This window comes from Eptesicus fuscus, chromosome 2 (genome assembly GCF_027574615.1).
Source record: "Eptesicus fuscus isolate TK198812 chromosome 2, DD_ASM_mEF_20220401, whole genome shotgun sequence".
NCBI lineage: Eukaryota > Metazoa > Chordata > Mammalia > Chiroptera > Vespertilionidae > Eptesicus > Eptesicus fuscus.
In genome coordinates, this window is record NC_072474.1 from 59,478,559 (window position 1) to 59,490,926 (window position 12,368).

The following is a 12,368-nucleotide window of genomic DNA, read 5'->3' on the forward strand; positions in this document are numbered from 1 at the left end:
TGGCCTCTGCTGTGGGTGCAGCCATCTTGTGTTACAGAATCCCTGCCTCTGCTGTGGGCACAACCATCTTGTTATGGTGTGATGGTCAATTTGCATATTCCCTCTTTATTAGATAGGATACCAGCTATCCCAAAGAAATATATACACACTTTAACAGCTGGTAGCTCAATTTTGAAATTGAAATGTATTTTAATAAACATTGTCTTTATAATTATTCAGTGTATATATACATTTTTTGGGACATCCTATATATTATAATAATAAACAGTATGCTAAGTTTTTACCATTAATTAAAACTCTTTTTTCTTTTTGAAAAGATAATTGTAACAATCTTCCTGGGACTGGTTATAGGTGCCATTTTCTATGATCTGAAACATAACCCTGCTGGAATCCAGAACAGGTAAGTAATTTTGGATCTTGACTTTGAGGAAGCATTGTTTCTTTATTTAAGATTATGAAAATTTATTAAAAATTTGAATTTCAGACAAGTATAGGAACAAACTGAGGAGTAGGATAAGTCAGTGAAGTGCAGGCAGAATGGAAGAATTAATTTTCATATATATATACTAGAGGCCTGTTGCACAATATTTGTGCAAGAATATGCCTTCCTTCCCCTGGCTTCGCTCCCAGCTGCCCAGGAGCCTGCAAGTCCTCACTCCCAGCCAGAGCACTGCTCCTGTAGCTCCCTCTGCCCCATTCCCCCTCATAGCAGGCGTCCCGCCCCTCCCGGCTGCTCCATGCCTGCACATGCAAATTAACCTGCCATCTTTGTTGGGTTAATTTGCATACTCATTCCTGATTGGCTGTGGGCATAGCAGAGGTACAGTCAATTTACATGTTTGTCTATTATTAGGTAAGATATATACTGTAAAAAATATAGAACATAAAATTTACCCTCCTATTCAGTTTTAACTGTGCGGTTCAGTGGCATTAATTACAATCACATTGTTGTGCAGTCACCACCAACATAAACTCCAGAATGTTTTTCATATTTCCAAACTGAATCTCTGTACTCATTGAACAATAACTCCATACTCGCCCTTTTTCCCAGCCCCTGGAAACCACCATTATACTTTCTGCCTCTGAATTTGACTACTGTAGGTACCTCATATAAGTGTATCATACAGTATTTGTCCTTTGTGACTGGCTTATTTTCCTAAGCATAATATCTTCAAGGCTATCCATATTGTAGCATTTCTTCCTTTTAAAGGCTGAGTAATATTCCATTGTATGGAAGCCCCATGTTTTGTTTACCCATTTATTTGTTCATGGACACTTGGGTTGCTTCCATGTTTCAGCTCTTATGAGTAATACTGCTATGCACATGGGTGTACACATAAATGTGTTTGAGTCTCACTTTAAGTTCTTTTGGATATAAACTCAGAAATGGAGTTACTGGATCATTTGGTAATTCTATTAATTTTTTTTAGAAACTTCCTGTTTTCCTACAGCAGCTGCACCATTTTGCATTTCTACCAGCACCGCACAATGCTGTGCAGTTTCTCCCCAACACGGGCAGCACTTACTGTTTGTCTTTATAATAGCCACCCTAATGGGTGTGAGTTGGTATCTCTTTGTGGTTTGGATTTGTATTTCCCTAGTGATTAATGATGCTGAGCATCTCTTCATGTAGTTATTGGCCTTTTGTATGTTTTCTTTGGAGAAATGTCTACTCAAGTTCTTTGCCAATTTTTTAAATTGTATTTTTTAAATTGTTGAGCTGTAAGAGTTCTTTAAAAAAAAAAAGAAAGTATTTTTATTTATTTCAGAGAGGAAGGGACAGGGAGAGCGAGATAGAAACATCAATGATGAGAGAGAATCGTTGATCGGCTGCCTTCTACACACCCCCTATTGGGGATCAAGCCCCAAAACAAGGCACGTGCCCTTGACTGGAATCAAACCCAGAACCCTTCAGTCGACAGGTCAAAGTTCTATTCATTAAGCCAAACTGGCTAGGGCAGTAAGAGTTCTTTATATATTCTGGATATTAACCCCTTACCAGATACAAATTTACAGATATTATTTTGTCATTCTGTGGGTTGTCTTTTCACTCTGTTAAAAGTCTTCTTTGATATACATAGTTGAGTTATCTATCTTTTTTTCTTTTGTTGCCTGTGAGTTAATTACCTTTCTGTGTGTGTGTGTGTTTTTTTTTATTTGTTTGGTGTAGAGAGGTTTTTTTCTAACTGTAATATGGAGTACTAGCTTGTAAAGAATTAGAATACATTAAATTCTTTAACAAGAAGTACTTACCAGGTAGTATTATAAAATAAATCCTTATAAGTTAAAAGAAATTTCAATATCTAATCTACAAGTTTCAATTTCTTATGAACATTACTGTTCTGTTAGATGTAAGACAACAAATTGAGCTGAATGTTGCCATATCCTGTGTTTGGATATTAGCTAATACTTTGATATTAGGCCTTTTTCTGTCTAGAAAGTTGCATATCTGCTTATGTACTGACTATTTTTATTTCTTATCAATATTTACTTTATTTTTCTTTAAAAACTTTTCTTTTTTTAAACATTTACTTTTAATATAGCTTGTTGCCTACGATGTTTATTATTATTGTTACTAGAGGCCTGGTGCATGAAATTCATGCAGGGTAGGGTCCCTAGGCCTGGCCAGTGATCAGGGCTGATCTGTGGGGTGACTGGTAGTACGATCGGGGGGCCCCCACTGGCACCCACCTTGGCTGGCCTGGGGCCTGTGGGCTGGGGGCAGCTCCTGCATTGAGCGTCTGCCCCCTGGTGGTCAGTGTGCATTATAGTGACCGGTCATTTCACTGTTCAGTCAATTTGCATATTAGGCTTTTATTATATAGGATTCTTATTCTTATTTGTGTTAAAAAATTCCTTTAAAAAAGAAACAATTCCTTTGTATATGGACTCTTTGTGTTTAGGGTTGCACACTTGGGTTTAAATTTTTTAAAAATGCTCTCTTAATTTTGTGTCATTTCAATAATGCAACACTTCATCTCTTTTAGTATCCATTCACATTCTCAATATTAATAAATTATTTGATTGTGCTAGGAAGTGCAACACTGTTTTGAAGATGCTGGCATATTTTCATAAAATTTATAGTTCTATCAAAGTGCAGATGAAATGAATACTTTCCTTTTTGAACCTTAATTATTTTACTCAGAGAGAAGCATTGATAGTCTTCATTTTTCATACATGTACAAATTAATTTTTCCTTTAGAAGCAAGATTTGCTTTCATTTTGAGCACATTGAAAACCATGTTGATAGTGGGTTATCCAGAATAATATGAAAATTTTCCTGATGATCGTGTGGTGTATAATGAGGTATTGCTAGAGGTTTCCCTCCACTCTTTCATTTTGACTCCTCATTCTTAGTTTCTTCTTTACTCAACTTTGACAAAGTAGTTAATGGAGGTTTTAACCTTTGTAGGCTTTCTTTATTTGGCTATTTCTCTGTTCATACTTGTATTTTTGTTAGTTAAAATGAGTGGTGGTAGCATTTTTATGACCTAGGTCATCATCACCTTGGCTGCCATAACAAAAAACCACAGACAGGATGGGTTAAACAACAGAAATGTATTTCTTACAATTCTGGAGAGTAGGATGCCAATATGTTTGGGTTCTGATGAAGACGCTCTTCTGGCTTGCTGCCTTCCTGCTGCGTCCTTGCATGGCACAGAGAGAGCTCTAAAAATCTCCCTTTTTTCTAAGGGCACTAATGTTGTCATGAGGGACATACCCTCATGACCTCATCTAAACGTACTTACCTTCCAAAGATGCCAACTCTAAATATCACATTGAGGGGTAGGGTTCAACACAAGGAGGGCACAATTCAGTCCATGCCAACCCAGGGCTATGCATTTCAAACTGTGCTCTATGTGGTCCCAGGGGCACCACTGTGGAGACACTGGGATGGAGAGAGACCTGAGGGGACTCGCTCTTCCCCTCCCTCAGTGTTTTAACCTGAGCAGTTGTTTAACATTTATCATGCGAGGAAACAGTTCAGCAGGCAGGAATGATCTAAGGACGCATAATTGACGCAGTGCTCCTTCCCCTTCTCTCCCTGCAGAGCTGGGGTTTTCTTCTTCCTGACCACCAACCAGTGTTTCAGCAGCATATCGTCCGTGGAGCTCTTCGTGGTGGAGAAAAAGATCTTCATGTGAGTGTGTCTGTTCCGGGAAGGGCGCTGTCCATTGTCAGGGCTGTTGGTCAAACTGGTCACGTCCAGAAGTTGGCCACAGATTGGTCCCTGGGGATTACCAGTGATCATTGAGAAAAAGAAGCCTGGGGCTGGGAGAGAAATCATGAGCATGTGGGGCCTGAGACCAAGGGAAAAGGGAGTTTAAAGATTAGGGCAGAGCCACAAAGACAACGGTATAGAGAATGCAAGCAATGGAGGCTGAAAGGATCATTTGTTTTAGCAAATAAGAAGTCACAAGGACCTTCACACAATAAGTCTGAGGGGCTTGGTAGAGAGAAAGTACTGGGATGAATTGTAAATTGAAGAGGGGTCCCTGCACAGAGCTCTTAGAAACCATGTCTCAGGGGGAGGCGTGCCCCTGAGATGGTGCCTGATGCTGACTGGGTGAAGGTGGTGGGTTAGCCTGGAGGATGTGAGAAGCTGTAGTTGTTAGACCCCTGCTGGCAGCAGAAATCAGGACAGCAAATGGTTTCATCATCCGGCCTGTGCCTTCTTAAACTAAAGTGGGATGCATGGTGTGCTTTTTTGTTTTTAGACATGAATATATCAGTGGATACTACAGAGTGTCATCTTATTTCTTTGGGAAACTCCTATCTGATTTACTGCCGATGAGGATGATACCAAGTATCATATTTACTTGTACAATATACTTCTTGTTAGGTAAGCAATAAGACAGAAAGTATGAATCTATAGTCTTGGATGTGAGAGGAAGTTAACTTTTTTTTTTTTTGCAAGCATGTTTTTGTTCCCCAAAACTATAAACCACGCCATTATATAAGGAAGCACCTATCTATTTTGTACCCTCTGAAGTAACTTTTTTCTGAGGATATGTCAAGACTTTTCCTAAACTGACTTGTACACCTATTTATAAAACTATATTTTACTCAGTGATGGTATGTGTCATATACAGACATGGAAACAATTCATAAAAGATTTGAGACTGTGCTGGAGGAGCTGGAGCTGGGGTAATATATATATGTGTGTGTGTGTGTGTGTGTGTGTGTGTGTGTGTGTGTACACACACTAATAAAAGAGAAACATGTAAATTGACCATCACTCCTCTACACCCACCAGCCAATCAGGAGCAAATATGCAAATTAACCCAATGAAGATGGCGGTGGCCACAGAGCTGGAGCAAGCAGGAGGCTTGGGTTGCCCCTGGTGATAGAGTAAGCCAAGCTTCCCGCCTGTCCTGGCTGGACCTGGCCTCCACTCAAGGCTACAAAGTTTTAGTTATAGAAGATAAATAAATCCCAGATACATGCTTCCAGCTGGCCCTAGCCTCTGCTCAAGGAGGTGCTGGGAAAAAAAAATGGTGGCTGGGAGCTTGGGGCACCAGGGGGTGTGGCCAGCCTGAAAACAGCCCTCAACCCCTCACCCAGGCTGGCCATACCTCCATGGCCCAATCTCTGTAAACGGGCAGTCGAACATCCCTCGAGAGGTTCCAGATTGGAGAGGGTGCAGGCTGGGCTGAGGGACACTACCCTCCCCCACCCCCCTGCACGATTTCATGCACCAGGCCTCTAGTATATCTATATATCTATCTCTATATATCTATATCTATATCTATATCTATATCTATATCTATATCTATATCTATATCTATATGGTGAAAGAATGAGACTTGGGGGTGTATTGCTTTAACAAAAATACTTTTTTAATAGATATAGACAGATTCACTTGTGCATTGTGTTTAGGCTTCTCCCAGGCTTGGAATTTTCATATATTTCACTGTATACACACACGCACAACAGAAATGTATGTATTTTTTACAAAACACTAAAGGAAAAGATCCACTGAAAGAGTTTAAACTTTCATTTTACAAATAGGGGTGTGTCTTAAACAGTTAGGCAGAGAACCTGGATCCTCAGCTCCTGACTAGTGTTCTTATGGCTGCTCCAATACCGTCAGACTGTATGACCCGTAATAGTGTCCCATTACAGCTTATGCAGTAGTTTTGTGAAACTTCATTTAACCCCATCCTCAATCCCAAGCGCTGTGGTATTTGTCTCAGAGACCTGGGTTCTGGCAGCACTCCCTCAGAGAGTGACACTCCTGGGAGGTCATGGGGTCCTGATCTCCCAGTTTCTCCACTGTCACTGTTACAGCAAACAGTGAGGAATGTGGTGATGTCTGGGGGGAAAGCATGTGCTCCTGACAAGTTTCCTTCTTAGGAGAAGGCAGTAGGATTCTGGCCAGGTGTGTAGCCTCCAGCCCCCCACCTCAGGCACTCAGAAATTGGTAATAATTGCACAACAGGGAGATTAGGAGTTACATGAAAATGTGCTTATGCAGTAGTATTAAAAAAGAAAACCGTATGATGTTTTTATACAGTTATATTTGAGAGGGGCAATGAAATTGATGGTTCGATAGAGGATGAATTTTTTAAAATCTGATATTCGTTTCTCTAAATATTTACACAATAAACAATCCCAAACACACAGGGACCTAGGCGGCTGGATTAACCTCCTCTTTCCTTCCTAAGGACTGAAACCGAAGGCGGAGGCCTTCTTCATCATGATGTTTTCCCTTATCATGGTGGCTTATGCGGCCAGTTCTATGGCACTGGCCATAGCAGCAGGTCAGAGTGTGGTATCCATAGCAACCCTCCTCATGACCATCTCCTTTGTGTTTATGATGGTGAGTAGGAACTGTGCTTCTCTGAGAAGCAATTATTTCTTTCCCCTCATTTCTTCCCAAAAGTTTACCTGTTATGGAAAACCTGCTTAGAGGATTATGTCAATGGGACTCTTAGCTTTAAGGAAGCCATATATTAAAATATAACTTATATTAGAGAATGTACCAGCTTTTCCACAATCTTTTTTTGTGTGCTCCTGTTCTAAGATAATTATTATAACTTTAGTTAGCATGTTGATACAAATGAGATTTTTAAAAAATGCTTCTTGGTGACATATAGTGAAACCTTAATGACTGGGAACTTCAAAACAGAAAAATTTTGATTGGAAGATTCCCTCATAGAAATGGCAGGTTCATTGCCTGACTTCTGTGCTGGTGTTAGAGAACTGCTGGCTTATTTTCCCAGCAACTGAAAGGGTTTATTTGGATCAAATACTTTCCAAGGGAAAAGCTAAGCTCCGTGAGAAATAGAACAGTGTGTGGCATGGATAGTCTATCTTGATTTCTTCTATATTTTGAAAAGGAACATTTTAAAAATAGCAAAATATCCCGAGTAAGCCTGTCTTAACAAAAATACAATTTTCTGAATTAAAAAAAAATGAAATATTCCGAAGTCCACACAGCCCTACATTCCTGCCGTTCTGGGTTCCTGACATTTGTTTGTATCAATATATTTCTGATTACCTTTTTAAAACGGTGACTTAATCCTAATCTTACATGCCCCTTAATTTTGCATGCACATAGATGAATGAACAGGTGAAGGGAACCAGTTAGCACATTTACCCATAATATGTGAAGTAAACAGGAATGCTTAGCCTATTTACTTACTACACGTCTTTTCTGCTAGCATAGGAGTAGATGTCTTTAAAAGTTTATAAACAGCACACTCTTGCCATTGAAAACTACCAACCTAAACATTATTGAGAAAGTTATAAACCTTGGGTCAATTTTCTATAATGTCATCCAATAAATAAAATATCTTTCAATATATAAAAATGTTTTGTTTTAAGTATTAGATGCTATGGTTTATTAGTATTTAATGGTTTATATATAGAGTTTTAAAGCCTCATATAAAACTGTATTTTACTGAGAAATGTTATGTATTAAGCACTTTGTTGGATCAAGTTGAAGAATATGTATTTCCAACAGCATCATGGTTCTCGTTATGCCCATCCCCCCATGGGAAGTGCCAATTAGAAGTTTTTCATGAACTTATGAAAAACTCTTCTTATGTAGCCATCTCTTGCTGGAGCAGTCCTTCCTGGGGTCTCCGTGGCAATACTGCGTTTTGGTAGCTTGAAGTGAAGGTATTGATTCTGTTTTATGCTGCATTTCACATTACCCAGTACTAGTCCTAGGCTTTGGGTAATTTTAAGCATCCATTCTGAACTCCAAATTATTCCTAAAGTCACTTGGAGATCGAATGCAAATCCTGGGAATCAGAGAGCTTATGTGTTAGGGAAGTATAGAGGCCCGCCAGGTGCTCAGGATACGTTCTGGTGTGTCCATCGGTGGGAACATGGTGGTTGCATCATTACAGCAGTCAGGACCATGGGCCTTCCGTGGTGTGCTGTTACAGAGAGAGTAAAAGCCTCGACAATTAAGGATCTTCCAGTTCAATGAAACATAGATACGTTGTCATTCCTTCACAACCACAAACAGCCTCAGCTAAGAGAGGAAATACACATGCAAGAGGGACATGGTAAGTCTTTAGAGGAATGGAAAGAATTTCAAGAAAGCGTTGGCCTTAGCAGAAATGTCTCCAGGGCTGTAGGGGGTTAAAGAGGTAAGCTTTAGAATTCAGGACATCACTCCACCCGTTCTGATTGCTGGGATTTTCTCTTGTAGATGTTTTCCGGGCTGTTGGTCAATCTCAGAACCGTTGTGCCTTGGCTCTCATGGCTTCAGTACTTGAGCATTCCTCGGTATGGCTATGCGGTAAGTTCTCTTCTGTCCCTGTGACTAGTCTATTGTTCCCACGCTGGGGACAAGCAGAATGAAGCCTGACCACCTCATGTCCCAGACATGAGCTGTGGAGGTCTCCCGAGGATTTTCTTTTTAGACGCAGTGATGGAGCCTTTTCTGTTAAGCCTTGGGCCACCTTGATGATCACCTGGCTTTCCTCAGTCACCCTGGGGTGTGAGGGAGGGGGAGGGTGGGGTCTAACTCATAGTGAAGCAGGAAGACTGACTAAATGATGTAAGGAATGTTGCTTGTTTTCAGTTCAATAAGGAAATACATGAGAGGATGGGAGTCTAGAATCATGTTTTGTATTACGAGGGAAATTAGAAAAAAAAAACAAACAAAAAACCACATAATATTCACAGCCACTATTGGCTTTAAAACCTAATTAACTCTAAAGAAAACTATCTGTATCTTAATATAATTGAATTTGTTATTACCAAGAATTATACCTGATTTTGATTAAAAAAACACACCAAGAACCATATAAAATATGTTACCATAAATTAACAACAGTCATTGAGTATCAAGTCATCATTTTTTAAATATATTTTTTATTGATTTTTTACAGAGAGGAAGGGAGAGGGATAGAAAGTTAGAAATATCAATGAGAGAGAAACATTGATCAGCTGCCTCCTGCATACCTCCTACTGGGGATGTGCCCACAACTAAGATACATGCCCTTGACCGGAATCGAACCTGGGACCCTTCAGTCCGCAGGCCGATGCTCTATCCACTGAGCCAAACCAGTCAGGGCTCAAGACATCATTTTTGTTACAGTGTTTATGGGCTTACAACATTGCGGGGGGAAAGAAGGAATATGCACTAATATAGCCAGCCAGACGTCTCTGGCAGAATACTTTCTTTTCTTTATTAGAAGCCAAAAATCCCACCCCATTCCTCCTGAATACCAGGAGCAATCATTTTAGTTACTCTGGTGTGACAAAGACTGTGAATGTGAGGCTTAATTTGTTTTCAGAAATAACAATAAATATTAAACTAGGAGGATGATCTTGTGATAATTCTTTGGAAACTTTGAATTTAAAACTATTTACCTCGCCCACTCCCTCTTGTGTTATAGGCTTTGCAGCATAATGAATTTTTGGGACTAAACTTCTGCCCGGGACTCAATGTAACATCAAACAATACCTGTAACTTTGCAATGTAAGTGATGCATTTGTTGCTGTGTGGTGTGATGGAGAAAGGCCACTGGGCTGAGCTGGTATGGGTCCTTTCAGGGACACTGGCTTCTCTGGGACTAAGCTTTCTTATCTGTAAAGTGAGTTGCTGTCCACAATTGCATGAGAAAGTATGGTACGGCTCCTAGAATCGACTATGGTCAAAATTGTGTTTAAGTTGGAGAAATGTTTCTTATGGGTCTTTTAAAAGATCCTGTTGCTGTTTTGCTTGTGGGTGTGAGATTTGATTTTCAGAACATTTGCTTTTGAGATGAGCTGTGTTGATATTTTAGCAAGGCCTTACAGGGTCGGCCCTGTCTGGATTATGTAACCTATATGGGTCCATAACGTTAAGGCTTCTAGTGAGTCCAGCCCATGGCTAGGAGTAAGAGCTGAAAGGGCAGCAGACCTGGAAAAGGAGTGGACATTTTCCTGCCACGCTCTGGTCCTTGTCTTCTCCTCCTGCATCTAGGAGACATCATAAACCCAGTCTGCACAGTTTTTGTGTTTGTTTTTTAAACTGACTTGGCATACAGCTGATGGAAGGACTGTACATCTTTCATTAAGCTGAGAAGAAAATACCATTTTTTTGATAATGTCAATAAAGCAGAAATACAGATTTTAATAAAGTTAGAGGATGTTTTTGAAAGTGACACTTTCCTCTTCGATTGTTGCTAAGGACTTGATTTCGATTAATTAATGGGAGAAGAAGAGGATACTGGTATTCTAAGTTTCATGATCATTCAATATGATCATGAATCAATCAATAAAAAAAGTAGATCAGAAATAATTCTGAATAACAGCACAAATTGCTATTTTGAACAGTTGGCTCTTGAATAACACAGGTTAGAACTCTGTGGGTCCAGTTATAGGGGGACTTTATTTTTAAGTAAATACCCGTGAATGTGTTTTCTCGTACTATTTCTTTGTTAACATTTTCTCTTTTCTAGCTTATGGTATGATAAGATTATAGTATCTAATACATATAGCATACAAAACGTGTTAATCGACTGTTATGTCATCAGTAAGGCTTTCTCTGGTCAACAGTAGGCTATTGGTAGTTAAATTTGGGGGGAGTCAAGAGTTATATGTAGATATTTGACTGTGAATGGGAGTCAGGACCCCTAACCCCCGGGTTGTTCAGGGGTCAACTCTATTGCCAGGAAACCTGTAGGGAGGAAGAGAAAGTTTCTTTATCCTGCCCACCTCCTCTTTGGATCTGGGTGTGACATTTTTCGGAACTGCTCAATTCCAGGAGTCACACAGCAATGGTGCCAGACAAGAATGGTGGCTGTGCCAGTTATTTTTAGTACCAGGTGCTGATCTAACCCTTGGCAGGGCTCCTCCTTCCTGCTCTACTCCAGCTTCCACTGAGGCCTCACCTGATACCTGGGCCTGCGGTGATGTCCTGTAGCTGAGCGTCTGCCAGGCTCACCCCCGTCTCTGTCCCAGAGCTGATGGAGTGTGATCTACTCCAGGGAGCCCTTCCCCACCTCTTTCCCTAGTTTTGGGATTCTTAGCCTGCGTTCCTTTGTGTGGCTGATTTGTGGGTAATGAGTTCTATAAAGAGCCTTGATCGTGTTTGTAAGGGCCTGTATGTCATCTGTTAAAGCGGAGGATTTCCCTTTCAGGAGCAAGTGAAAATTTACTTAAACATTTCTGCCTTTGAAGAGAGCAGCTTCCTAGATTGGGAGCCAAATGAATCTGGAGAGGACAGCAGCTTGGTTCAAAGTGTGAGCCTGTGGACTTGGCCAAGTTCCTTAAACCTTAGTCTCTTCATCTTTTAAATGAGTATAATACCCACCCCATTGAGTTGTTTTAGGGGTTAACTAAACTGTTATATGAAGGTTGCTTACCATGGTAGCTAGCAGAGTTGTAAGTACTCATTGACTGTTACCTATTACATATGAAGTGATACTTATTTAAGACTTAGGAACATATAGGGTTCTTTTAACTAAGGAACAGCAAATATGTTGAGTAAAATTGGACAGATAAGAATGCAGTCATATTCTTTTCTGTTGAATTTCAGATGTACTGGAGAAGAATTCTTGGTAAACCAGGGCATCGATCTCTCACCTTGGGGCCTGTGGAAGAATCACGTAGCCTTGGCATGCATGATCGTTATCTTCCTGACAATTGCCTACCTAAAATTGCTCTTTCTTAAAAAATATACTTAAATTCCTCTTTAGTTTACATGATTTATCTACATACTACAAAGGGAGCACCCTAGCGCTGGCTGGGTATCTCGGTTGTTTAGAATGTGGTCCGATATACCAAGGCTGTGGGTTCAGTCTAAGGTCAGGGCACATACAAGAAGCAATCAATGCATGCATAAATATGTGGGACAACAAACTGATGCTTTCTCAAACCAATCAATAAAAAAATAAAACAAAAAGGGAGCCTCTTGA

At 40.1% G+C, this 12,368-nt stretch overlaps 1 protein-coding gene across 1 annotated transcript in view; it reads left to right on the plus strand.

The window, feature by feature from the left end:
• The window catches only part of LOC103287977 (broad substrate specificity ATP-binding cassette transporter ABCG2-like), a 40,414-nt gene extending 28,046 nt beyond the window's left edge, over nt 1-12,368 (plus strand). Inside the window, exons 10-16 of the mRNA XM_054727539.1 lie at nt 318-400; nt 4,052-4,141; nt 4,719-4,843; nt 6,669-6,823; nt 8,669-8,758; nt 9,864-9,946; nt 11,990-12,368. Coding sequence (XP_054583514.1) covers nt 318-400; nt 4,052-4,141; nt 4,719-4,843; nt 6,669-6,823; nt 8,669-8,758; nt 9,864-9,946; nt 11,990-12,137 — 774 coding nt within the window. The 3' untranslated portion in view covers nt 12,138-12,368. The remainder of the gene's footprint in view (nt 1-317; nt 401-4,051; nt 4,142-4,718; nt 4,844-6,668; nt 6,824-8,668; nt 8,759-9,863; nt 9,947-11,989) is intronic.